This window comes from Trichoderma evansii (genome assembly GCF_050947405.1).
Source record: "Trichoderma evansii strain SZMC 28006 chromosome Unknown GGI43scaffold_18, whole genome shotgun sequence".
Lineage (NCBI taxonomy): Eukaryota > Fungi > Ascomycota > Sordariomycetes > Hypocreales > Hypocreaceae > Trichoderma > Trichoderma evansii.
In genome coordinates, this window is record NW_028145188.1 from 294,655 (window position 1) to 319,747 (window position 25,093).

General features: G+C 46.3%; 7 protein-coding genes across 7 annotated transcripts; 3 read left to right on the forward strand and 4 right to left on the reverse strand.

Annotated features, from left to right (window-relative positions):
* The first annotated feature begins 1,848 nt into the window (after window positions 1-1,848).
* GGI43DRAFT_125531 (RNA-binding protein) lies at window positions 1,849-4,160 on the forward strand. The gene is made up of 7 exons (XM_083199105.1): window positions 1,849-2,042; window positions 2,273-2,282; window positions 2,366-2,447; window positions 2,503-2,558; window positions 2,619-3,191; window positions 3,251-3,504; window positions 3,569-4,160. The coding sequence occupies exons 1-7, from the start codon at window positions 2,029-2,031 to the stop codon at window positions 3,735-3,737; spliced, it is 1,158 nt and encodes a 385-aa protein (XP_083058069.1). The 5' UTR covers window positions 1,849-2,028; the 3' UTR covers window positions 3,738-4,160.
* Window positions 4,161-4,162: 2 nt separating this feature from the next.
* On the reverse strand, window positions 4,163-6,908 carry GGI43DRAFT_125528 (decapping enzyme complex catalytic subunit). Its single transcript, XM_083199104.1, has 2 exons — window positions 6,770-6,908; window positions 4,163-6,702 (listed from the first exon to the last, which is right to left on the reverse strand). Exons 1-2 carry the CDS (start codon window positions 6,798-6,800, stop codon window positions 4,583-4,585), a joined length of 2,151 nt encoding a protein of 716 aa, XP_083058070.1. The 5' UTR covers window positions 6,801-6,908; the 3' UTR covers window positions 4,163-4,582.
* Window positions 6,909-7,855: 947 nt separating this feature from the next.
* On the forward strand, window positions 7,856-9,369 carry GGI43DRAFT_125544 (uncharacterized protein). Its single transcript, XM_083199106.1, has 3 exons — window positions 7,856-8,184; window positions 8,260-8,474; window positions 8,536-9,369. The coding sequence occupies exons 1-3, from the start codon at window positions 8,110-8,112 to the stop codon at window positions 9,083-9,085; spliced, it is 840 nt and encodes a 279-aa protein (XP_083058071.1). The 5' UTR covers window positions 7,856-8,109; the 3' UTR covers window positions 9,086-9,369.
* A 1,478-nt stretch (window positions 9,370-10,847) lies between these two features.
* GGI43DRAFT_424471 (ribonucleotide-diphosphate reductase subunit RNR2) lies at window positions 10,848-12,315 on the forward strand (the record flags this gene model as incomplete). Its single annotated transcript, XM_083208373.1, has 3 exons — window positions 10,848-10,877; window positions 10,976-11,242; window positions 11,365-12,315. The coding sequence occupies 3 exons, from the start codon at window positions 10,848-10,850 to the stop codon at window positions 12,313-12,315; spliced, it is 1,248 nt and encodes a 415-aa protein (XP_083058072.1).
* A 499-nt stretch (window positions 12,316-12,814) lies between these two features.
* GGI43DRAFT_125561 (signal recognition particle 9 kDa protein-domain-containing protein) lies at window positions 12,815-13,504 on the reverse strand. Its single transcript, XM_083199107.1, has 2 exons — window positions 13,351-13,504; window positions 12,815-13,276 (listed from the first exon to the last, which is right to left on the reverse strand). The coding sequence occupies exons 1-2, from the start codon at window positions 13,420-13,422 to the stop codon at window positions 12,899-12,901; spliced, it is 450 nt and encodes a 149-aa protein (XP_083058073.1). The 5' UTR covers window positions 13,423-13,504; the 3' UTR covers window positions 12,815-12,898.
* Window positions 13,505-15,631: 2,127 nt separating this feature from the next.
* On the reverse strand, window positions 15,632-19,968 carry GGI43DRAFT_424472 (uncharacterized protein; the record flags this gene model as incomplete). The annotated part of the gene is made up of 5 exons (XM_083208374.1): window positions 15,632-15,969; window positions 16,003-16,286; window positions 16,320-16,512; window positions 18,276-19,841; window positions 19,872-19,968. 5 exons carry the CDS (start codon window positions 19,966-19,968, stop codon window positions 15,632-15,634), a joined length of 2,478 nt encoding a protein of 825 aa, XP_083058074.1.
* A 192-nt stretch (window positions 19,969-20,160) lies between these two features.
* GGI43DRAFT_125621 (5'-methylthioadenosine/S-adenosylhomocysteine nucleosidase family protein) lies at window positions 20,161-21,560 on the reverse strand. Its single transcript, XM_083199108.1, has one exon. It carries the CDS (start codon window positions 21,449-21,451, stop codon window positions 20,369-20,371), a length of 1,083 nt encoding a protein of 360 aa, XP_083058075.1. The 5' UTR covers window positions 21,452-21,560; the 3' UTR covers window positions 20,161-20,368.
* Window positions 21,561-25,093: the final 3,533 nt, after the last annotated feature.

Sequence of the window (25,093 nt, forward strand, 5' to 3'; positions counted from 1 at the left end):
GGGATAGAGAAATGGATGGAGGCTAACATAGATTATTAGCAAGACTACTACGGAGGTAATTACTCGTATTTTGATAAATTTATGTGTTTAAAGCGCTAATTATCTAGCAAAGGTGCTATTTATTTCAACGTCTCCCTTAGCTTAATCCGCTGTATTCACTTTTGGCATTACCTTCCAGTCCGTATTGAAGGTGTATGCACTACTACAGCTGCTAAGGGACATCTAACCGCACGTGTCGGTTATGAGGTAGGAATAGCCTCAGTCTAATCACATACGACCATAGGTAGTGGAGAATTCGGGGTCCCGTCTGCTCCCCCATAGACAAGCCACTAACCGGCAGATTAGTAGTCAGGTGGGTGACCACTGGCGAACACCGGCTGTTGTATGTTTTTTTCTTTTTTCTTCTTTTATAACTCTGATGCCATTACCTCTTTATAAGCTGGATTACTACAGATACAAGCACATACGACCATATCCATTGGAAAATACGGGATCCCGTCTGCTCTCCCAGAGTCAAGCCAATGAGAGGCAGATTAGTAGTTGAGTGGGTGACCATCAGCGAACACCGGCTGTTGTATGTTTTTTATTCTTTTTTATCTTCTCTCACATATACGCTGCCCAGATCAATATCAGGTGAAAAAGGTCGTCATGAAAGGGTACCCGCTAAAGAAAAGAAAAGCTAGAGAGGCGGATGTAGTCTCCCTTCGAAGAAGTCGCCCACGCGAGGTAGACATGTTAGATGTACGATGATATGAACCAAATCAATATGACTGTGAATCACATCCATACGACGAAGCACCCGAGCCGACTGAGTGCAACATTGTTCAGGTACAAAGAACCGCTTCATCCTTCTTGGCCAGTCTCTAGACTGATTCAAGTTTCTCGCTAAACGAACGCGACCAGCAATTAGAGTTGCTGAAGCTGAATCGGCCATTCCCGGATAGTAAAGGTCGTGTGTTTGCTGGACACAGGGCTGAGCAAATCCCATAATGATTAGCCGCCGAGCAATTTCGGTAACGGCAACTGATATAAATGTAGATGGGGGCCAAAGATTAGCTCGCGGCGAGATAGCAATATGTACATGTACTTTGTATAATATTCCTGGAGGACTGACATTTGACGTCTTGGAACATTGAAGTCTAGAAACATGAAGATTGCAAACACAGGACGAACGAGCCATCGACGCCGCGGCCGAAAGCACGTCGGTAGCGTCCAAGTGCCGTATCAATTCAGCTCTTCCGTATAAACTAAGTCATATAGATTGCTGCTCATATGAATGCCTCGCCTTAGAGCGAGTACAATTATAGGTCCATGGTGATTCTTCTCCAGGGTATGGAGGCAGCAATGAATCATATCTTGGGTCCTGGCAAGGTACGAACAAACACTCTGACATCGCCACCCCAGCTCCACAACATCAAACTTGCAATGAATCATGTTTGTAGCTGCTTATAAGACGGAAATAATACACTGTAGAAGAAAAGCAGATACCATCTTGCCGTCCAAAGCTAGAAACAATCTTCCACCAAGTTCGAGAGCGGCTAGCACCAATCTACATGACAAAAATGCACAGGATTGTATAAAATCTGTTTGCAAGTTCAAATACGTTTGTCCTCCCTTAGAGTGTAAACGGTCAATTGTAAGTAGCCGTCATGATATGCCATTGACGGCGCTTAGACGTCTATTTGCGGCTACATGATGTACACGGCACGGCTGCGGCTGCGGCTCCAACAGCCGTGAATGCCGCAATCCACTGGCTTTAAGGATTTCCCTTTAATTTTATTCCCATTAGCATCATTTTTACACACGGATTTGTATTCATTTGTTTTGATCTGTGCACCGCAGCAAATTGTCAAAGTCACGCTGCTTGCCATCTCCCCTTTGCAAACGCCGCCGCCAGCTGGTAGCGACCCGTGCAGTAATTTATGCCCAGCTGCCAAACAGCCCAACCTACTTCCTCTACATATATTCTTTGTCTACTCCTCACCAATCTTTCTCCCATGCATATCTCGCCCACCAACTACCTTCACAATGCAAGAATTTCGGTAAGCCGTCCCCATCTTCTATCCTTGCCATTCCTTGCCATTCCTTTCTCTGGTGTCAGATAATGGCTGTCTTCTACTGCTATTTCTTCTTATTCCTTCTCTTTCTACATAATGTTGCTCCTCTGGAAATCTAGAAATCTTAGCAAGAGACTCTATAAGCTCCATCCACCCAGCAGCGTCCTTCTTTCTTCTTTTTTTGACAGTGGTTTGCTAACACAATCCCATTATAGTGCCAATTTCGTATGTTCAATCCAAGTCTGCAACCCATTGGTTGTTCCCCAAGCGTTACACAGCAGATTAGCTCGCTAACTTCATCTTGCAAGTTCTCCGAGACTCTCCCAGAGGACACGGTTACGATTCCTCGTGCAGATTACGAAAATCTCGTCCGAACAGCCCAGAATCACTGTCAGCAGCTTGCTTTCCTCTAGTCCCTTCCATCATACTGATATTGTGCCTATAGCCGGCCTCTGTCGTTGCCTCCTCAGCACTCCGATTACGGATGTCAGAATCATCGAAGTTAGTTTCCCCTTCTACAGCTTCCAAGTTCGCTTCAGAAGATCTAATTTGTTTCAACAGGCCCTCAATGCTTGCCTGAGCTCGCAAGTCGTCGCCTATCCGAGCGTCTCCCCGGGCCAAGATCTCTATGCCACTGATTTGAACGCAAATGATTTCGATTCTGCCTCCTATGCGAGCACTCCTCGTACTTTCCACTGTCGCTCGTTCTCTTCCAGTCCGTACATCGATCCTGGCGCCCAACTTGGCATCTACCCCTTTCCACCGCCACGCCATCTACCTTCTCACCAAGGCAGCCAGACGGCAAACGATGAGTTGAGCTACAGCGAGCTTGGCTCTCCCAATATTTACGGCGTTGACGATGAGCATGAGATATCAAGCGAGTCTCTTGACAGGGCCATGCCCAAGCCCGATTTCTCTCGCGCACTTGAACAATTGCGATCAGTTCGGCTTGTCAATCTGCCTGAAGGGACAACGCATTCCGATATCGCCGGCGTTATTAGGGGTGGACTGGTGTACGAGTTCTACATCACCCATGGCGCTGCTACGGCCACCATCACTTTTATAGAGGCCGCATCCGCTGAGGCTTACTTCGGCCACGTCCGTAATAACGGCCTATTCCTCAAAAACAAGAGAGTAAGCGTTCTCTTTCAAACCATTTTGCCATTCATCATTCCATTAACTAAGTATCCTAGATCGGTGTCCGTTGGTCTCAACGCTACCAGACTATCCCGGGTCATCACAACAACCGAATTGCCAAAGGTGCAACTCGCAACATCGTTCTTCGTAAATGTGGCCCCAGCCATACAGAAGCTTCTGTCCGCGAGGATCTGGAGCACATCCACAATCTCCAGGTTGTAAAAATCGAGTTTCGGGGCGGAGATTGCCATATTGGCACAAACTCTGTTGCAAGTGCCATGTATGCTCGAACGTGCATGACTAGCCGGCTGTAAGCTTCTCTTTCTTGCTATTATTTCATTAAAGCCAGTTTTACTGATATTAATTCTTGGCAGAAAATACAAAACAAGCCGTATCGAGTGGGATGTCGACGAGTGTGCCCAGCCTCTGAGCGAAATGCCCAGCACGCCTCGTCAATGCGCCATCAGCTCTGTCGCCCCCAAGCGTCAATTAAGAGTCAGAACGCCCAACCGCTTCCAAGTTCTCTCTTCCAAAGAGGAATAGTGTGACTACTCACTATGGTCGTATGTTACGACTATCAGGTTCAGGTGAGAAAGCATCGTTTCTTTCTTTGGAAAGAACATCAGTTTGCGGGTAAATATGGGGATGAGTGGAATAGGCATTTACATCTGCCCACTACCTGAGAAATGATCAAGAGTTACATCAGTTAATGCGATTTAATAGAAGTTTCGAGTTAGATGGAAGGCGGCATATACACATTAGCTTCTCTAGAAGCAATTGTTTATACTGTCATCTGGAAGGAAATATCAAAACGGCGTTTTATGTGAGCAATAGCTAAATAGACAAGGCATCATCAATGAAATCGTATTCGAAAGAGTTTAAGAGTTGAGATGCACTAGAACTGCGAAATTTTATTAGTTTGGAGTCACTAGTTGTACAATCACGCAAGATAAATTCTTTGCGTTTCTTGTAGATAAGTAAATGGAATTGTTATTCAACGTCGCAGTTGGACAACAAAATTGGGGTACTGATAACAATTCCGCAAGTAAAACAACCGTTTTTACATATAAAAATGCCCCGAAACTAAGATTATAGCCACCTTAGCAGGGACAAAATCTATCCTTGCTACAATAAAAATTTAAATACTACAGGCATCAAGGAATGATGGATTGCTCCTCAATAGCCAAGACACCTACAAGACTCGACAAACAGAGTAATAATAATGATAATAATAATTATAATAATAATAAGCCAATTCAAATTCGCTTTGAGTCGCTGTTACTATCACAGTCCCGATATAAAGAATGTCCCTTCTCACACCTCCCCCTCTCCCGTATAACCTTTAAAGACACAGCAAATTTCCATCTTTTTGGCTCATCTTATCCCACTTAACGCGCAGCATTCTTCGTCACAGACTGCAAATAACCCAGCAAAAAGCTTTGGTCAGCTTGCGATATCGGCGTCGCATTGCTATTGCGGGATGGTGGCGCATTCCGTTGCCCATCAGCAATAGGTCCAGATATCGATCCCATCCGAGGCATGGAATGCCCGCTCGCGGCTGGTCCAGGCTGTTGTGCGTCAGCAGGACCTTTGGCTGGCGACGATCCAAAGAGAGAAAGAAGCGCCCGCTTCTGTTCCGGGGACACATTTGGCTTGTAATTGTAGTTGGATTGCGTTGTTTGAGTTTGAGTGCTCATGGGGATCGGCAGGGCAGAAGGCGAAGGCTGGACCACTTGTCCGGGCCGAGGCTGTCCTAGATTGTCGTAAAGCCCTGCGAATGGAGCAAAATTAGACTTGGCTTGTTCTGCTGGGCCAGCTGGCTGGGCCTGTTCCAGAGACTCTCCTCTCTGAAGGATACGAGGTGGCTGCATTGGGTCTGTCTTGACGGTAGAAGTTGCAGTATAAGTTTGCTGTGTCGTGATGGTATGTCCAGTGTTAGCAGGGTAATTAGGTGGTGCGTTGTTACCCAAACCTCCATTCAAATTTTGCAAGAGGTTCAATGCGGCAGATGTTTGGTGCGGAGGCGAAGCAAAGCTGGGAGGTTGTTGGTGGGCGTTTGGAGTAAATTGAGGCACAGCATTGGTATTCACTTGGGCGTTTTGACGCTGCCCTGCTTCCGCCAGCTTGAGAGACGAGAGCGCGTTTGATAGCTGAGAGTTTCCTTGGGGGGCACGCTGTGAGGAACTAGAGGATTGGAGAAGAGACAATAGTGCGCTGCCTTTGTCTTTTGAAGCGGTTGTCGCGGACTGCTGCATACCCTGAGCCTGCTGATTTTGTGCTCGCACAGCTTGTGCCTGGGCCAGTAATGCTTCGACGGATGATGGAGCGGCGGATGTTTGCATAGGTTGAGCTTGCTGAGGTTGTGCTTGTTGAGTTTGTGCTCGCATAGCCTGTGCCTGGGCTAATAATGCTTCGATAGATGGTGGAGCGGCGGATGTTTGCACAGGCTGAGCTTGCTGAGTTTGTGCTTGTTGAGTTTGTGCTCGCAAAGCTTGTGCTTTGGCTAGTAATGCTTCGATAGATGGTGGAGCAGATGGCTGAGCAGATGGCTGAGCGGCTGGCTGAACGGACGGATGAACAGATGGCTGCAAGTTCAGCAGACGATGTAATTCTCGAGTGGCCCCATCAAGGGATTCAATGTTAGGCGCAGCAGCGGGAACGTTGTTGGGTGCCCATGCCTCATCTTCGGTAGGATCCTCTTCAATAGGCATATGTTGGTGGTGGTGGATAGCATGCGCCTGCGGCGCACCACCCGTCGCTCTCTTTGCATCATTCTTCTTCTGAGCAACGATCCATTTCTTCAAAGGGACCAGGAAAGGGGCCACCATGTAAAACTTGTTGGCGTTGGTTCCAGCGCTGGAATCATATTGGTGGTTATTGTTTTGAGGACCCTTCTTCCTGAGGGTAGGTAGATCGGATAGCTTATACCATTCAATTTTGCTAATTTCTTTCCTGGTTCGAGGCTGGAAATCCGTATCCATGGGAACATCTCGAAAGACGTATAGGCGAAGATGCTGCTCTCTCATAGGAATTTCAATGTACATGGGCTTCGCCTCGTTTGGTACCAGTCCAGCCTCTCGGAGGTCCAAGCCGGTCTCCTCGTAGACTTCCCTGACGGCACAGTCTAAATCATCTTCATCCTTGTTGATTTTGCCTCGTGGGAAACTCCAGCTAGCCCCTTTCTTCCAGCCTTTGACAAGAACAACGGAATCCAAGTCTTTGTTGAGCATAATAGCACCACGGACTGGTACGCGAGTCTTGTACTGCAAAAACTCTTCAAATGCCTTGATATGGTTCTCGACTGAAAAGGAGGCTAGCAGTGGGCAGTGTTGGAAGATTCGTAGGCAAAATGTGCGCAGTGTCATGGACGGGAGGGTCGGATCGAGCGGCCGGATGAAATCTTCGTAGAACCATTGTGCCTCTTCAACTTGGAAGCATAATCGGGCAACCGAAGACAGGTCTTCCTGAGGGAGGTTGATGATGAACCGGACGCAGAGATCGTCCAGCCCTAGTAGAATTAGAATTGATCAGCATCTTGCAGCTTGAAGCAAGTTGACAAGGTGGGGTTGTAGTACAATCTTCCAGCTGCATCTGTTTCTGAGCCATGTTTTGTCTCTCTTCTCGGTTGTTGAATTGTGTTCAGTTCAGCCCCATACTCTGATTAATAATAATAATGATAAGACGGCTTGATCTTCACGACTTGGCCAGACTGAGTGCGGTTCGGACATGTGACAGGATAATGGGCATGGTCAATCGCTCCGGAGTTCAGCAGCTGAGGAATGGATCGCGACGCGCGCTTCAGCCACAGCAAACTATTTCGAGATGGCCCGCTATCGTCAGACGGTTCCAAAGCCGAGAGTAGGCGGAAAGAATGACTGCGCTGATGGAGGTTTGGCGACGGCGTGGCTATTCCTGCGATGGGGTTTGCCGAGAGAGCAGAGATGCAGAAGCTATCAGATATCAGAAGCCAAGGTAAAAAGGCCGTTGCGGCCGTAAATCAAGCCAGTGTTTGCGGAAAGACGAGCGGGAGATTTTCGCACTGTCTCCGCTGAGGGGACTCCACGGTTTCTTCTAGAAGCGCCACAGCAGCCACACAGTGCATGCAGTGTCCTCGGGCAACTCAACCGAATTATAGCTTCAGCCACGCTGCCCAACAGCACAGCCACCATGCATGTGGCTCGCATCGGCGTGGCGGTGCGCACTCGCCTATCTTGGCTCTGGCTCCAGATCTGCGAGGCCGCCTGTGGCAAAAAGCGTCAGAGGCAGCCAGCAACGACGGCCACTAGAGATCTCCCCTGTAACAAGGGCTGTTAGCGGCTTCTAGGACAACTGCCGCGACTTCTCATTGGTCGAGCGGCGCCGATTCAGCACCTTTCCAGCGCCTTGACCTGCTGAACAGCAGATGAATTACATCATGAGCTTGGTCCAGACAGCGGGCCGTTTCCAAAACAGGTTCTTGGGCTATGCCATGTGAGCGACGCCATCATTCACTGCATACACTTCACAGTGACGGTGTTGAATGCCAGCAAGTACATAAAACCACAGCGTCAGACTTGTTTCTATTTTCCTCTTTTTTTTCTCCTACTTTTCTTCATTACAACGGTAGAGCCGCCTGAATTTTATTAGTGCTGCTCATTGCCTTGTCTCACCTTGTTTGGTTGGCTGCCAGAGCCTGTATTCTAAAAACAGCTTTGGCGCTCAAGGGCGGCTTCTGAAACAAACGACAGCAAGCGCCTCTCCAGTCGACCTGAACAGAAGCATCCCATCGTCGACAGCCCTTTGTTTGATTGCTGCTGCTTTTGTTAGAAAAAGAGCATAAATATCGAATCTCTCGCCTTTCCTAGAATTTGACGACTTTTATTTTATTTTATTTTAATTTTCTTTTTCTCATTACAACTCAAACACCACCGCAAAGATGGCGAACGTATTAGCGAAGATGGTCAGCAAAAGGATTCTGGGAGAGTCGCTCCAGAACAAATTTGGCAAAGAGGTAAGATAAAATTCGCTGCCTATCCTATACATATGATGTATTTGATCATGAAATACTAACGAGCTGCTCTTCTAGGATCCATACTTTGAGCAAGTCCCGGCAACCAGGCTCGACGGGCGGCCCACTGGCAAAGTCAAGAAGCGCAAGAAGGCCCTGCCACCAGGCATCTCAGAGCACGATGGCCAAGTCTTGACCAAGGTCAAACGACGAGCATATCGTCTTGACATGTCCCTTTTTAACTTTTTGGGAATCCGATTTGGCTGGAGCAGCGTCATCGGCCTAGTCCCTGCGTAAGTCACCTTAATTTTTGGCCGTTTGAGAAGATCTCATTGCTAACTAACTTCATCACAGAGCTGGCGATGCACTCGACGCCTTCATGGCATTCATGGTGTACAGGACATGCTGTCAGGTGGAAGGGGGTCTGCCGACCTCAGTGAGAATCCATATGTTGATCAACATCATTCTCGATTTTGTCGTTGGGCTGGTTCCATTCCTTGGTGATTTGGCCGACGCATTATTCCGTGCCAACACCCGCAACGCAGCCTTGCTTGAGGAGCATCTACGTCAAAAGGGCAAAAAGGAATTGCGAAAGAGCGGACAGCCAATCCCGTTGGTCGATCCCAGCAGCCCCGAAGAATATGACAGAATCCAGCGAGAGGATCCTCCAGAGTATCGGTCGAACCCTCCGTCTCGCCGAGAGTCTCCATCTCAGTATGATGACCGCCATTACCAGGAACCGAGAGCCCCAGCTGCTGCCCGGGTTCGTGAGAACCGCGATTATCTTGGCCGCAACACGACTCGCCCACACGACGTTGAGATGGGCCAAGTCGACTCAGATAGACACCACCACGGCTCCAGTCGCACTGGCAAGCAGCAGAGCAGGCGACACGGAATGTTTTAGACTTGAGAATTTTCTTTGCAGCGCAGGAAGAACATACAGCTGGATCGTTGTCCGAGCGCCCGTTACGAATTTCCTTTATCTTGTTGCATTTCCTTTGTTTCTGGGAACGGGATACCACATGTCTGGAACGTGTTTGTTTGCATGACTACGAGGCTTGGGAGCTCTGGAAGTTGAATCTCTTACATTTCGAAGAGACTGGTTTGAAAAATTGAGAAAGAAGTGAAAGACAAAAAAGGCTTTTGCAAGAGGGTATTGCTTAATGTTAATAATTGTGCAAAGACTTTATATGATACAATGGATAGCCTGGGATGAAAGAATTGGCAGTTATCAGTATTGCTTGACACTCCGACTTCATTATATAATCAAGATGTTCTACCTGATTGGCGAGCTGCGATGGATATTATCCAAGTATTAGATAGGTAGTATTAGGTATGCATATAACACAAATACATGTATAACCTTGGGGTCTCATTGGCGATGGTTCATTTCTTAGCTAAACCGTTGAAATGCGGTGAAGACAAAAGCTCATGGTTGTCAGCTTCCGATAGCATGCTTCGTCTTCCGTCTTATGGCTTCATGTGCCGCTGATTCACGGTGTGCTGAGCACGCAACTAAGACGAGCTGCCAGGGTCCAGGGCGTATGGATTCCGATGCATGCAAACCTCCTTGCAGCGGCAGCCCTAGCTGCAGATTTCCACATTCGTGCAGTCGGCCCCTCGGTAGTGGAAATATGGCACAGCGAGCGAATTGACAAGTTGACTCATACCCAGCTTGTACCTACAGCTGGAGATTCCATAAACATTTTGTAATTCTCAGTCATCGCCTCATCAGCGTCTCGCTCTTGTGCTCCATCGAGCTGTTGCCAGCTAGTACAGAGTAAGCAAGCTTGAGCGTGAAGCTCAGACTTTTCACGCGTTCCAGAGCTCAGACCTGGAGCCCCACGCAGCGAGGCGCTATGTCTCCAGATTGTGGTCTCGGAGCAGCTCGCCCAAGTCGCAATTCGCTCGGAGTTGTGGGAAAAGGGACAGGTCTGGCTCGAAATGGATCCTTCGAAACGGCGACTCAGGCTGGTTGTACAAGCATAGCCTGGTTACAACTACTTCGTATTCCAAGCAGTTTACGTGCTACGCCAAAGCTGCCTCATTGTACGGAGTACACTAGAAGAGAGTTTTCTGACTGCAGCATCTCGCTCAACAACGTAGCGGCCCCACTGACACGAGATCCAGCAGTTGTTTGTTGTTGCTGATTCAAGATTGATAAACAGGGAGCTGGAGGGTCTCACGCATCATCATTTGCTCAAGGCTATCGTGCTGAAGCAGAGCTAGCCAGCCTAGATAGCGGGATACCTCTTCGCGACTCGCCGCCTTCACGCGTCTGCAGCGCCAATTCACTGTAGTTGGTGGCTGCTGCCAGCGCCATGCAGCCCCGCCATACCATCCCACGGCCCTGGGCGAGTACCTCGCGGGTACTGCTTCAGCTGCCATCCCTGCCCGCCCGTTGCCCAATTCAGGGCGCCCAGCCTCCCAGGATTGCTTAATGGGGCTTTGCCTGACCCGCCGCAAAACACGTCTTCAACGCGTCGCGCCGCACGTGACGGCGCTGTACCATCGTTACAAAAACCTCCGGCGCCACCCACGGTTAAGCATCAATTTCACCTCAACCACCGCGTCTGCACAGCATCTCAAGGCAATTCATTCTCTTAATCTTTACTTTACGCGATCTGTCTTGTTGTTGTGTCACTCCCCCTCCAGAATCATATCCAATGGCCACTGAACTCACCCCCTCCAAGCAGGTCAGTACACCGGTTTACAGAGCTTCTAGTTGTCCGCCGTGATCTTTCTAGAGCTTCTCCAATTCATAGAGACGCGGGGCTAACACAATTTTGTACAGGCTGCTTCTGCCATTGACTCTTTCAAGATTGAGTCTCCTGCCAAGAAGATCAACTTCAACGCTTCCGACAAGGAGAACCAGCCTCTCGACGACGCCGCTCTCGAGAGCCTGGCTAAGCAGATGGACGACAACCACAAGCCCACTGAGACCGTCAAGGCAGAGACTAAGCCTAGCGTGGCCACCACAATCAAGTCTGATGAGGTTGACGAGCCCATCCTGCAAGAGAACCCTCAGCGATTCGTCTTGTTCCCCATCAAGTACCATGAGGTATGTGGAAAAGAAAGATCCCCTCACTTCTACCCTGGACGCGTTCCAACGCGTAAAGTGGCACCCCACTATGGAACAGGCATACAATAAAAATATCAATTGACTAACAATTGCTCAATTAGATCTGGCAAATGTACAAGAAGGCCGAGGCTTCCTTCTGGACCGCTGAGGAGATTGATCTGTCCAAGGATCTGCACGACTGGAACAACCGCCTGAACGATGACGAGAAGTACTTCATCTCTCACATCCTGGCTTTCTTTGCTGCCTCCGACGGCATTGTCAACGAGAACCTGGTCGAGCGTTTCAGCGGCGAGGTCCAGATCCCCGAGGCTCGATGCTTCTACGGTTTCCAGATCATGATGGAGAACATCCACTCCGAGACATACTCTCTGCTCATCGACACCTATGTCAAGGAGCACAGCCAGCGCACCTACCTCTTCAACGCCATTGAGACCATTCCTTGCATTCGCAAGAAGGCCGAGTGGGCCATCAAGTGGATCCAGGACAAGAACTCTTCCTTTGCCCAGCGTCTCGTTGCCTTTGCTGCTGTTGAGGGTATCTTCTTCAGCGGAGCCTTTGCCTCCATCTTCTGGCTCAAGAAGCGAGGTCTCATGCCTGGTCTGACCTTCTCCAACGAGCTCATCTCTCGTGACGAGGGTCTGCACACTGACTTTGCTTGCCTGCTCCACTCCCACCTGAAGAACCGCGCCAGCAAGGAGATTATCCGTGACATCATCACTGATGCCGTCAGAATCGAGCAGGAGTTCTTAACCGAGGCTCTCCCTTGCGCTCTTCTGGGCATGAACGCCAACCTGATGAAGCAGTACATTGAGTTTGTTGCCGATCGTCTGCTCGTCGCTCTCGGCAACGAGAAGATTTACAAGTCCTCCAACCCCTTTGACTTCATGGAGAACATCTCTCTGGGCGGCAAGACCAACTTCTTCGAGAAGCGTGTCGGCGAGTACCAGAAGGCTGGTGTCATGAACAGCACCAAGAAGCCCGTTGAGGCCGCCAGCGCCGAAGAGTCTAAGGATACCAACGGCGGCGACTTTAGCTTTGACGATGACTTTTAAATCGTCGGCTTGCTCTCGCATGCATTTTCACTCCCATCTCTTTGTCTTTTAATTCTTGTTTTTACAGTTGGCACCATGTACATTTTTGCGAAAAAGATGCCGTCTACGGGTTGGATCGGCAAGAAGGCGTTGAAGTATTACAGTGGATTGGGAACACATCTGTTGGTTCCTTATATTGGTTAAGAGGTTATACACAACACACAACACACTGCGGGCGTTTGGGATATTTTTATTGGATGAATGCAAATTCTCTTCAACGGGGGATGATAATTGCGGAACGTGGCATTGGATTTATGATACACTTGTATGTAGCTACGCAATAAGTAGTCCAGCAAATAGAACTGGATAAAATGATTAAACTTGAACTCTCTTTTTGTGCGTCGTGATGTGTATGCATGTACATTTCCATATACATTTCTAGAAATTCGTCTGGTGCGCCTTTCGTATGTTCCTAAGCCGTGTTTCATACGCAAATTGCTCAGCATAATTCTCTTCTTTTTCCCACTCAATCCCATGTCCATGTCTAGATTCACGTCCATCAGAAAGCAGGCCTGTCATTCCCTCTCGATCCATTATTCCCAGCTCATTTCTTGCCCTTCTTCTTCTTCTTTCCACCACCGCCGCCGCCTCCAGCAGCTGCACCCTGCTGTGGTGTCTGCTCTCCCTGCGGTGTCTCCACCGCCGCATCAGCATCCTGCATCGTCTCTTCGGGCACGTCCTGAATGCCAGCCATGGCCTTGCCCAGGCGTCCCAGCGCGGCGGACATGAGGCGCGTAACCTCTGCGGCCTTTGTGGTGCGGTACTTGAGCGTCACGCCGCTGACGGGGTCGTACGTCTTGAGGACGAGGCTGCCGCGCGGGGGCTTGGGGTCTGATGGGGCTGTTGATTCGTCGCCGGAGCTGGTGGTGGTTTGTTTGCGGGGCTTGACGGGTTTGATGGAGTATCTTGTTGTGACGCGGGTCTGGAGATGGAATTGAACGGTTAGTTTCTTTATTTTCTGGTGATTTGAGAGAGGTGAGGAAGCGGGAAACGGACTGAAGAGGGTCGAGCCTCAAGGAGGGCGACAGAGTGGTCGAGCCATTCCTGGCTCGTCTTGAAGTATGGCATTGGTGGTGTTATCTGCGCGATTTCATATATATGCGGTTGGTGACGTGGTTATCTGTAGCGAGGCTGGGAGAGAGGGTGGAGAGAAAGGCTGCAGTTGCGATGCGGAATGGAGGAGTTTGGCACGAGGCTGAGGTTAAGCTGACGATGTCGATGATTTGATGCTGCTAGTGGTATGGTGGCATTGGCAATTTTTGGTGGGGCTGCGGGGTTGGGGTACAAAGGTACATGTGCCTGGAGAGCTTCAGAGAAGTATAACCTACAGTAGCAGCCCCGAATCTTCACCCATTGGATGAAGTTGGCGTATACATTGTATATATTTTTGCCTAGGATTATTTAACCTAGCTCGAAATAAGTCGCATGTTTTATTATTGTTCGTATAGTAATCAGACATCAATATCATGGCTTGAAATGAATCCACGTAATCATGTAAATATTTTCTTCGTATATCAGCTTATAAATGGTGCTGCAGTTTCAATGTCAGTCTCTACTCTACAAGATCCCAAGCCCTCGGCGGATATTTACGCTGCCATCATTAAATCGAGCCAGTTTCTATTATCAACAACAAGTATTGCCATATTCTAGCCAAGTAGTTCTTATTTGTAGCTATGACAAAAAAAAAAAAAAATAGAGTAATTATTGCAGCAATCCCCCGCCCAAGATCTATCCTTTTCTCTGTATTCAGTCTATCAAGCGATTCACCTCGAATTCTATTCCTGTTACTGATTACATTTCCTTTTATATATATCCTGTATTGCGTCAATTTGAAGTTGATATGTTTCCGCCAGTCAGTGAGATTTCGCCTTTAGGCGATGAGATTCCTCAGCCAGACCATGAAATTATTCAACCAGGAGACGTGGTTGCATCGACAGACGACGATGAGAATCCATCCCCCTTCCATATTCCCGGCAGAATCGTTCCCACCCTGGGCGCACCAAGATCCAACTACGAGTACAAGAAATACAACGCTGAGAGATTGGAAGGCATATGTTGGCTGGATCAAAAGACCATTAAGATTTCCGGATCTATATGAAATAACCGGGGTGAGATTGCTCAAATTCGAGTGGGTGTTGCAGTTCAGCCTGGTAAACAATAATGATGCTGAAAGACAACAGAAGGTTTTAGAGTTGAATAGGGAGAAGAAGTTTCTGAATCTATAAATGCCAGTGCAGGCTTCACTGGCTGGGGATTTTCTTTCGGAGTCGATGGAGGAACAATAACCAAAAGCTTTACCACCACGGAGACTACCCGTCGTAGATCTGTCACCGACACATACACTGTCCCGCTGCATTCAGCCATCTACGTTTATAAAAAAACATACAACTTGTCACTTGCTACTTGGTTTTATGGCAGCGACCGCTATGTGGGCAGTAAAAGCGGGGCCCTTATCGAAGGCAAATGTGAACTCTCTATTGTGTCAGAAGAGGAACTCGTCAATTACGAGAAGCTTGAAGGAGAGAGTTCGGTTGAGACGAAAAAGCCTCCTGGTTTCACTGAATGGCCGCTGTATTCTTTTGCCCCTGACAAAAACGACCTTACAGGAAGACACTCAGCTTTGTGTACCCCTGGGTTAAATACTACCTAGATTAACCCGGAAAGGGAGTGAAAATCAATATCTATTGATAATAGAATTGAGAAAATATTTTCCTCCATGGCTATAACAATTTTGCCTGAAGCATTCGCTCTATAGCATTGATTCGGTAATTGTATAAGTCTATCATTTAAATAGTTTTAACCAGTCGCTCATTAATATTGGAGTGTTGCCAATTTTCTATTGATAGCTTGTTACCAGATTGGGAATGCCCTCAAATTAATAACCACAAAAACTCAGGTTATTGACTAATATTTTCATGACCGAGTCGTTTTTCATGATAGACAACTGTTAGTGAGAGAGATGGGCGTCTTAAATTTTACATGTTCCATGTTCATGTACTACCTCCTTGGTAAGAAGTTAACTTTAGTATACCCAGCAAATCTATTCGTATAGATAGTAGCTAAAACAATGAATAATCGTTACAACGTGCTTCATGGACTGAATGGCATCGCTCAATCTATGTATCACATTATCTGGGCACGTATGCGCAATTGGTGACAATATCTATTCTCACGAACCACGTCTCTGTTTTGTAACCATAGCACGGCTGATGAATCAAATCCTGGGTAACTATGAACTCATGCCGATATTCTCAGTCCGATAATATATATACGAATCTCATCCCACACTTTCGTCCCTGGTGGGGTTTAGTTCAATATCAATCTCCCTTATTGCCTCTTCTGTCATAGTTACTCGGTCTCGATATTGAGACAAGAGCTTCATTACTTTCTTACAAGACTTGGAATTCTTTTGTACCTCCTTCACTATCTTTTCCGTAATAGTAATTTGATATGCTCGTTCCTTGAGAAGGACGCTCATAACATTGTAGGAGCTGAGCCTATTCTCTGCGCTAGCCAGCAATATTTCCTCCGTAATGACAATCTCATCTCCGCGTTGCTCAAGCAGAATCCTTACTATCTGCTCACCATGCTTCTCGTTCTTCACAGCGGCCTCTACTATTCTTTCAGTAATAGTAAAGTTATGCCCACCCTGCTTAAGCAGTATATTGATGACTTGTTTACCACAATACCTATTTTCTGCTGCAGACTTTAATATCTCTTCAGTAACAGCAAACTCATCTCCGCGTTGCTTAAACAATAATTCCAGTATTTCGTCGCCACTCTTCCAGTTTGATGCTGCAGCCTTCACTATATTTTCGGTGATATCAAACGTACAACCTAGCCGCCCTAGAAGAATTGTAGCCGTGGATATTCCGACATTCATTATTGCGTTTTCCACTATAGTTTTCGTAATTGGAATATCATATCCATATCTCTGGATTAGAAGATACAGCAGCTCTGCACACGTTGGAGATAATGATATATCCATTACCATTTTCTCTGTTATAGTAAAAGAAGTTCTTTGATGCTGAATGAGACAATTCAGGGCCCCATAACTACAGCGTTTTGATAGAACCACTGCCCCTTCTGTAATACAAACCCCGCCATCACATCGATCAAATAGAAACTTCATAATTCTTCTGTGTTCATAGTTGCTTACTATGGCTTGTAGCATCTCTTCAGTGATTATAATTTGATCTCGTCCTTGGTACTGGAGAAGAAGATCTACTACCTCGGGTTCAGAATATGCTATGGCCGCTACTACCGTTTTATTTGTGATAGTTATCTGGTCTCCCCGCTGTTGAAGTAGAAACGTTATTATTTCCTCATTTTTAATTGCATTTTGTATTATTTCCTCTGTAATAGGAAATTTATTTCCACAATGGGTGAGTAGAACTTGCAGTGGCCCTCTACTAAATATATTTTTGGAGGCAGCCCTTATCATCTTCTCTGTGATAACAATTAGGCTCCCTTTGTGCTGTAGAAGAAGCTCCATCAGTCCCTCGCCTTCAGACTCTTTTGCAGCCAAAATTATTGTCTTTTGTGTGATAGCTGCAGAACTTTCTTGTTTCTGGAGAAGAATTTCCATAATTGCTCTGCCGTGCCGTGTATTCTTTGCCGCTTCATTTAACATTTCTTCTGTTACCTTAAGTCTGTAACTAGTGTGGTGGAAAAATAAAGCCTTTACTATTTCCACATTGTAATGAGCAGACCTTATTGCGTGTACAATCATAGGTTCGTTGATGGTTGTTGAGTTTTGTCGGTGCTTGAGTAAGAGCCGAACGACTTCCAGACTATTTTTCCGAGTCTCTACTGCGGCCATCATTACCTTATCCGTGATTGTAATCTGGTCTTGTCGGTATAATAGTAGTACTGCTAAAATCTCTGTTGCAAGATCTTCGTTTTTCACTGCAGCTATTATTATAGCTTCTGTAATTGTAATCTGGCCTCCCCGACGCAACAAAAGTATTTCCAAAATGCCCTTTCCTAAAAGGGTGTTATTTACTGCAGCTATTATTATAGCTTCTGTAATAAACACTTGATCGCCTCTGTGTGATAAGAGGATTTCTAAAATTTCTTTCCCTAATACCAAGTTCTCTACCGCAGCTATTATTATAGCTTCTGTGATAAAGACCTCGTCTCCTCGGAATAACAAGAGCAATTCTAGAATTTCCTTTCCTGATTTTGGATTGAACACTGCAGCTTTAAGTATAGCTTCTGTGATAAAAAAATTGGTCTCCTCGGTGTAATAAAAGCGTATCCAGAATTTCCCTGCCTGATCCCAGGTTCTGTACTGCGGCTATTACTATATCCTCTGTGATAAACACTTGGTATCCCCAGGTCTGCAAAAGCATTGCCGCAATATCTTTGGTCTGAGTTACTCTCATAACTTTTTTGAATGTATTCTCCCCAAAGAACTCTTGGCTGCGGTAGTGCTTTAAGAGAAATGATACAATCCTCTCGCCAGGTCTATGCCTCTTTATGAAATGCTCCAATGCTTCGGCGCCATTGCGGAATGAAAATCTTTTGTTGAGCATTAAGTAATGAGTATTTTTTAATACCATAACCGCATATTCCGCTACAGTCTCCAATAAATCTTGGGTGATTACCATTTGATTACCATAGCGGTCAAGAAGTAACTCCATGAGTTCAATTCCAAATTCTCTTGTTATCGATATCGCTAGTAGTATCCTTTGGTTTATCATTATATGATCTCCACACCGGTCAAGAAGCGAAAGCATCAATGTTCGGTTAAGCCTGCTATTACCCACTGCTCGCTCCACAAGCTTTTCGCTTATAATTGCACCTTTCTGGAGCAAAATGTCAAATGCCTCGGTGTGAGCTGACCCTACAGCCCATTCAATAGGCGCTGTGCCCCATCTGTCGAGGCAATTTTGGCGGATACCATACATAATTCAGACCACTTAAAGCAATAAATTCTGGCGATGGTAGATAACTGAGCCATGACTCCCTACAAGGCGAGGGATCTTCGAAAAAAGACTGGTGTGAAGTTTCGACTCTAAATTTGTCTTGTGCAGCACGTGCATGTGCCGTCCAGTTATGAGTTGCGTATTCAAAAAAAGGCTGAGATTTGTTTCGTGTATGATGGCTATTAAAGTGACTGATGAGAAAGTCGATACAGACGCAAGCGGCGTCGGAATGTGCCTCAAATTTGTTGATGAAAGATCGGGAACCATCCCCAACCAAAAAGTCTCTTACAGACTGATGAAGTAGCTGCACCTTTTCGTCTTGTATAACAACCAGGAGGCGACACGAGGCAATTTGATCACGGGTATACTGCAGCCTAGTATCCACGTCTTGTTCATCCACGTGTAACTTGCAAGCATTGGAGAGTTCCAAAAGGCTCAAAACTTCGAATGATACGGCAACAAAGCTCAAAATACGCCGAAGAATATTGCCTTCGTTGCTTTTGTCTTCTATAGCAGTTTCAAGAAGCCTGCTGTATAGCGACATAAGCCCCTTGGGCATATTCTTGAGGAATCGAATAGCGTCTTTGGACGACTTTTCTCTTAACTCCTCACATGCCAATCCGATCCACAAGAAAGTGCCTTCGGCTTTTTCTCTGAGTATATCACTGACTTCTTTTTCCACTTTTGCTGTGTAATGCTTCCTTTTGACAAGCTCATCTACTCTTTCTTTTATACACTGATCAATGTCCTGGCGTGCTTGGCCAAAGGAAGCCAAATCCTTATTCATGAAGTCTGCCAAATATTCCTGAATTTCCCGATATGGGCGACTTGTAATCAAAATCTGAATATTTGATGGAGAGTGATGATGGCTATCAAAGCTTTCTTTGAGCTGGTATAATAAAATCTGCTGAGACTCTCTATCGCATTCATCTAGTGCATCAATGATGCAGTATTTTTGACCAGTAGATTGGTCAGCTGCGGCTTCGGCAAACATTTTCCACAAGGCATCAAAAGATGCAAATATCTGGTCTCCACGCTCTTTATACCGCGGTAAGACATAGTTGAGAAGAAGGTGTGGATGCTTTTGGACGAGTTGATAAAGAAGGCCTCTAATGATTGATGTTGCGGTCCTTCGCTGCTCAAAGCTAGCGTCGCAGAAAAAGTATATAAGTGTATTGTTTTCCATGGTAGAGAATCTTTCGGATAGCTCTTCGGTAAGAAATATGGCCATCGTAGATTTCCCTGTTCCAGGATTCCCATGGAGCCATAAGATATTGTCTCTCTGGATGCTCGTTGCGGGCTTCTTGGAGCCAAGCCAACAAGTAAGCTCATCCGTTTTTAAAATCCATTCGCAAGTGCCTTTGGCACGATTTCCTTTCTTGCGCTTTAATTTATTCCTGTCTTCTGAAGCATCAGTGACGAATAGTTGCCGCATGAATTTATTGGCTTCTTCAGACTTTAGCATCGAATTGGCTGTAATGTTGACGTTGCCCATGACAGTAAAATCTCCATGCCCGGAATTTTGTATCCCTGAACCGTGGAAGCTCGTCTGAGCAGCTGGCTCATTGAAGTTATAGCCTGCGATACCCCCGTCAGATGACCCTTTCCGTGATCGCTTGTTGACAATTTCAGAGCCGTCAGCAAAAGCTTCCCCCGGCTGGCGCTTATCATTTCTCGAGGCCATTGGTTAAGAGTAGAACCTGGTAGGCTTAATTGCTGGTGGAACAAGTGATGGTGCCAATAGCTAAATACCTATAGATGATTTGAATGTCTTGCAATAGTTTTAAGGCATACAAATTAGATACATGTACTGGGTGTTGAGACTAAAATAGAGACGTGTACATTTTCGCGCATGCGCCTGGGGTATTGTTAGGCATCTAGCTGGATCGGATTGAGCCGCAAATGCTCGACTTGGATTGGTGTAAATATATGCAATATTTACAAGAATATTTATCTACCAAAGATACATGATACACTATGAATTATATGATGGATTATAATTAGGAGATATCGCTTCTTTTCAGCTACACATGTATTATTTGTGCGCGACATTCATCTGCTACATACATGTATATACCAAGCGTTCAGCTACTAATATTCACATCACCACCAATGGACCAGGCCCCCGATCCCGAGTGTTGGATCCCCGTACCAGAAAAGTGAGAGATGTTGCCTTGTGTCGGCCCTGCAGCTCCTGCCTGTGGCTGTGCAGTGGCCATCCGTGTGTCTCTGTTAGACTGCAGATATGAAATCAGCTCTTTCGCGCATGCCGCAGCAGTTGCAGCGGCGTAGTGGTGCCACGCATCATTTTTGTGAGAGTCTGCATAATCAGAGATGCCACGGATAACAATGCAAGAGTACTCGGTAAGCAAACCCGCCGCCTCCATCTCGAAACAGAGCACATCGCCAAATTCCTTTCTGGCAGCGCTGTTGCTGCTACGCATGACAGTATCTCCAGAAGCAATTAGTCCGTAATGTATCTCGACCCCATTGAACTCACGACTGCGTCTCTGAACAGCTCGTTGTCTATCGCAGTGGTCACAAGTGGATTGGTTGAATGCGTGAGGGTAGCCTACTTCAAACAAGACATCAGTCTTGGCTAGGGGTTGTTGGTAGATGGAGAGGCGCGGCCCCTTCTGCAGTAGTAAAGACACAAACTCTTCAATCTTATTGTCATTAACGAGATGATCCGACCGCATAATCTCAACTGCGCTCCGTAACGCAGGCGGAGGTGGCCATAAGAAGCCCTTGAGAAAGAAACCATAATCAGTCTCTTTACCCAGATCATACTGCACCACCCCTCCGTATTGTCCACTGGGCATGCTCACAACCACATCGCCCAGCCGAATGTCGTGATTTTCGCTTGGTACCCCTCCGCCTATTCCCACCAAAAATCGTAATGTTATAGCAGGAAATGTTCGAGCCAAGTTAGTAGCGACTGTCGCAGCAGAGCCCTTCCCTTGATTTCCGGGGAGGCACGCAAGAACGATATTATGCCCGTAAAGTTCGCCTAAAACGTACGTGTTTGAGTCCCCTTCTTTTCTGCACAGTCGAGGGTGCTCCCGATCAAGCATATAGCGGACGGCGCTCAGCTCAAAACTCATGGCACATACAAAGGCCAGGGTATAATCCTCGTAGGACAGATTGTTACTAACTTCATTTGCCATTTCTGCTCTTGATCGACCTTGGAAATCTAAACTCAAATAAACAGCCAGAGAATCCTACATTAAAAGAAAACTATTGGCAATTCAAAGCATGAGACAGTCATTCAGCGGCTCATTACTATGCATATCTCCACATCTAGCCTTACTTTTACGCCAAAAGGCAGATTTATTAGGCACCAATGCAAGGTTTGCCGCTTCCAATGAGGTTGCATCAGTTCTGACCAAAACCATGAGGGGTATTGCTGATGCAGTACACTATTCTTCAATATATTCGCCAAAGGTGTGTAGGGGATGCCTCTTATTCTAGTAAAGTTCTTTTCTTTGTACCTAATAGCCAACCTCTAGGCAACTAGGCATATGTTTCTTTTGTAATAGTAGCAGTAATAGTAGCAGTACTAGAATTTACAAAGGAGGCTGTATCAAATTTGGAATATTTGCTGCAATGATACCTGTCTCCCAAACACATTGCTTCCACTAAATTGTTAGCCATCGCCAGCTAATTTTATGTGTGTTTCTATGGTTATAAGTTCAGCTCTATCAAGGCAATCCCACCATTTTGGCCTTGCATCGCAATAGACAATCCACAGGCTGCTTACGAGGATCGCCTGCTTCATATTACGCCTCTTAAAAATCCAGAGAGAGTTTGCACCGTAAATTGTCTAAAATTAATAGTCTAAAATTAATACTGAGGGAATTTTCAGGAGAATAATGTGCGAGAATCGGAGCCTGTACAGGCTGCTCAAAGTCATATATATTAAAATAAATAAAGAGCTTGCTATTTGTCTACCGTACTATTCTTTTGCCTACGTATACAATTGCTCGCAGTTGTATACTTAATTAAGTGTATTTCTTCAATATTACACTTCCCTTGGCAATTTTAGGTGGCGTTTTCAATAGAGCAGCTTTACAAGTACCACATCTCGCTTCCGTAAATCGCCCACCGATCACATCTCTACCGCCACGATCCAAAAGAAAAAGATGCAACGGTGCTCAAAAAGCCTGTAAAACCTTTCATACGCTCATCCGCCGGTCGAAATTCTACTGTTTATGCCGTTAGAGCCTTTTCAAAGTAAATATCCTAACTTTATGATGTCTTGCCTGTGTCCAATATCGCCAGTGGATAGTATACACGGAGGAAACGATGCACGCCCAAGAGTTTTTTAAATGATTTATATCTAAATACTTCGTCGCGGTATACGATGGCTGTATAATTTTCCGACTCTCCACTATACAAGTTCTATCACTGGGGTGGTCACTCCGCCTATGCTCAACCATATTTCCTCACCAAGTTCACAATCCATAACTTGAAACCTTTCGTATTTACCCATATTGTTTCCAAAGCCATAATCTCTTCTATAAGCTGAAGGCACATAAGCATTGTGATAGTCCACTTCCCTAGCCTTTCAATGTCAGGTTTCCCCGCCAAAGCCATAAAATGCATAATACAGGGGGTTGCCTGTTGCGAACGCCAATGTCTATGCAACCAGATATAGCCAAGAGGCTGAGATGCACCACTGGATGAAAGTGAAGAGAGGGCATAGCGGTTGTTGAGACCCTTTGACCCGCTGGATTCCCCAGCTATACTTAGCTTGGCGATGCTTGCATCTAGGAGCATATTTGGTTCGCGGTTGAATTGGCACGTTGCTGCAGGAAAACCAAATCCATGCGGATTGTTAAGATAACTTGCCGGCTTTCGAAGTTTGTTAACTTCCCAAAAACCAGGACCAGCTTTTTTGAAATAAATATCAAGTTGTTTAGACCCATCGAAAGGAGCAAACATCTGATTTGTGTGAGCTTTGTTAGGCTCTATCGCTCGATCGAAAATAACAGCCTGTTCCCAGCCTAGCCATGACCAGCTAGGAAAAGCAGGATTACGCAATTCAGGATTATGCTGCTCAGTGCGCCAGCAGAAACCCAGATCAAATGCAAAAGTGGGCAGGCCAAAGCAGAACGTGGTTACGGCTCCGTCTATTACCCCTTTGTACATTTGAAGTATACCCTGAAACGCATTTATCTTGTCTGTTTTCTTTGTGGTTGTTCGTGAAGAGTAGTGCTCTACTGCAGATAAATACGACTGTAGGCCATCACCATCTCCGATATTCATAGAGAGCATCCCACCAACAATATTATATCTGTCCAACTTTGTGCGCCCATTCTCCCTGGAGAGTTATTCCCCCGTTCCGCTGTATACGCCAGACTGACATTGCATATACAATCCGTGGGACGTGAAAAAGATCATGCGGTGCGAGAGAACCTTTTCTTGATAACACCATGCGCGACGACTCCACGGCGATGCTTCAATAACTCTATATAGGGCATCAGCCGTTTCACAAGTACAAGCATCGGCTGTAAAGCTTGCTGATAATCCTGTGTTTGCAGTGCTTCCTGAAATAGCACTGAGTGTGCATTTTGCGGCGGTGTAGATTTGTCTCATGCGCAAAATCGAGAGTCTCATATCTCGATGCGAGTCTTGCTTAATACAAAGCGCATCAACCCATAAGTAACGCTCACCGAGACAGTGGCAAAACGCAATAGCATCTCTTACTGTTTGGGGCATCTTGGGCCAAATGGCGGCAAGGCCTCCCTCTTCTGCAAGCTCAGCTGATGTATCCGCCGTGAGCTTTGGCTGATCAACTGGCCCCCATACGTATGATAATGCCATATATTGGCAATTTTATGGAGCGACAGTGATACAGCGTCGAGAGGTATCAATAACTCTGAGCTGAACTCCAGAGGAAGTTGGCCATTGAATCGGCAAAGGATGACAACTGCTGTGACTAGCTTCCTCCCTGCATCGAGCTAGCCACTGACGAATAGGCTCCATGCGCGTCTCGTCAAATTGTAACATTGAAGGTCCACACTGGAAGATAGATATCGGCAACGAGCATGGATTTCTCCTTTGAATACATGTAGAAGCTTGAGCCTGTACCGCTTGCATAGGAGTCGTAGCTGAGGTGCTGGGAGCTTTACTGACGACGTTTGTCTGGATGGATTTAGGAGTTATCTCATCTGGAGGACACCGACAAGATTCTCCCGGCCAAAGGTCATTGTACAAACGACGAGCTTCCTTCCAATCCGTGTCCCAGTTTCCATCAGAACTATGAGACAGTTAGTATTGCCAAATACTTATCCTATTAAAACAATTTGTTAATCAAACCTGATTGACGTACGACAGATCAACACTACCTGGCGCTAGTAGGTATGCCCTCAACAAAACACAAGCGACAGCAGTATCGTAAGGTTTACTATAAGTTTTGCAAAAGACTTCTTGAACTTCCTGACTTAGGCGGAACGGCTTGTGCCCGTCCTCCGCAACTCCATTAAACCAGATTCCGTGAACAAGATTAGCAACTGGCGGTGTGTGCCGGGAATCATCGTCGGAGGCCCTGTCACAAGCACATCCGCTGCCTCCAGAATCATTGGCACTTCATTTGTTAATATGGGCCAGATACTCTGCCACTCGGCTTCGTCCCAGCTATTAATGGTGTAGTAGTGTATGTACCTACTCGTCGTCAGTTGTTAACTTACATGCACCTACAGCAGAATGTTGACGTTACCCCATTATGAACTCTAAGTTAATTGATATTCATGAAATATAGGCGGCGAGGATACTAAAAAGACGCAATGCTTGAAATGTGGAAATAT

What these genes read in the sequence shown, in the direction of transcription:
- GGI43DRAFT_125531 (XM_083199105.1), top strand. An exon ending in CGGATGTCAGAATCATCGAA is followed by an intron (nt 2,559 to 2,618) that starts GTTAGTTTCCCC and finishes TTGTTTCAACAG; the next exon opens with GCCCTCAATGCTTGCCTGAG. An exon ending in TATTCCTCAAAAACAAGAGA is followed by an intron (nt 3,192 to 3,250) that starts GTAAGCGTTCTC and finishes TAAGTATCCTAG; the next exon opens with ATCGGTGTCCGTTGGTCTCA.
- GGI43DRAFT_125528 (XM_083199104.1), bottom strand. Translation starts at nt 6,800, where the DNA reads ATGGCTCAGAAACAGATGCAGCTGGAAGATT. An exon ending in ACAGATGCAGCTGGAAGATT is followed by an intron (nt 6,703 to 6,769) that starts GTACTACAACCC and finishes TAATTCTACTAG; the next exon opens with GGCTGGACGATCTCTGCGTC.
- GGI43DRAFT_125544 (XM_083199106.1), top strand. Translation starts at nt 8,110, where the DNA reads ATGGCGAACGTATTAGCGAAGATGGTCAGCAAAAGGATTCTGGGAGAG. An exon ending in AGAACAAATTTGGCAAAGAG is followed by an intron (nt 8,185 to 8,259) that starts GTAAGATAAAAT and finishes CTGCTCTTCTAG; the next exon opens with GATCCATACTTTGAGCAAGT. An exon ending in GTCATCGGCCTAGTCCCTGC is followed by an intron (nt 8,475 to 8,535) that starts GTAAGTCACCTT and finishes ACTTCATCACAG; the next exon opens with AGCTGGCGATGCACTCGACG.
- GGI43DRAFT_125561 (XM_083199107.1), bottom strand. Translation starts at nt 13,422, where the DNA reads ATGCCATACTTCAAGACGAGCCAGGAATGGCTCGACCACTCTGTCGCC. An exon ending in TTGAGGCTCGACCCTCTTCA is followed by an intron (nt 13,277 to 13,350) that starts GTCCGTTTCCCG and finishes TTCCATCTCCAG; the next exon opens with ACCCGCGTCACAACAAGATA.
- GGI43DRAFT_125621 (XM_083199108.1), bottom strand. Translation starts at nt 21,451, where the DNA reads ATGGCAAATGAAGTTAGTAACAATCTGTCCTACGAGGATTATACCCTG.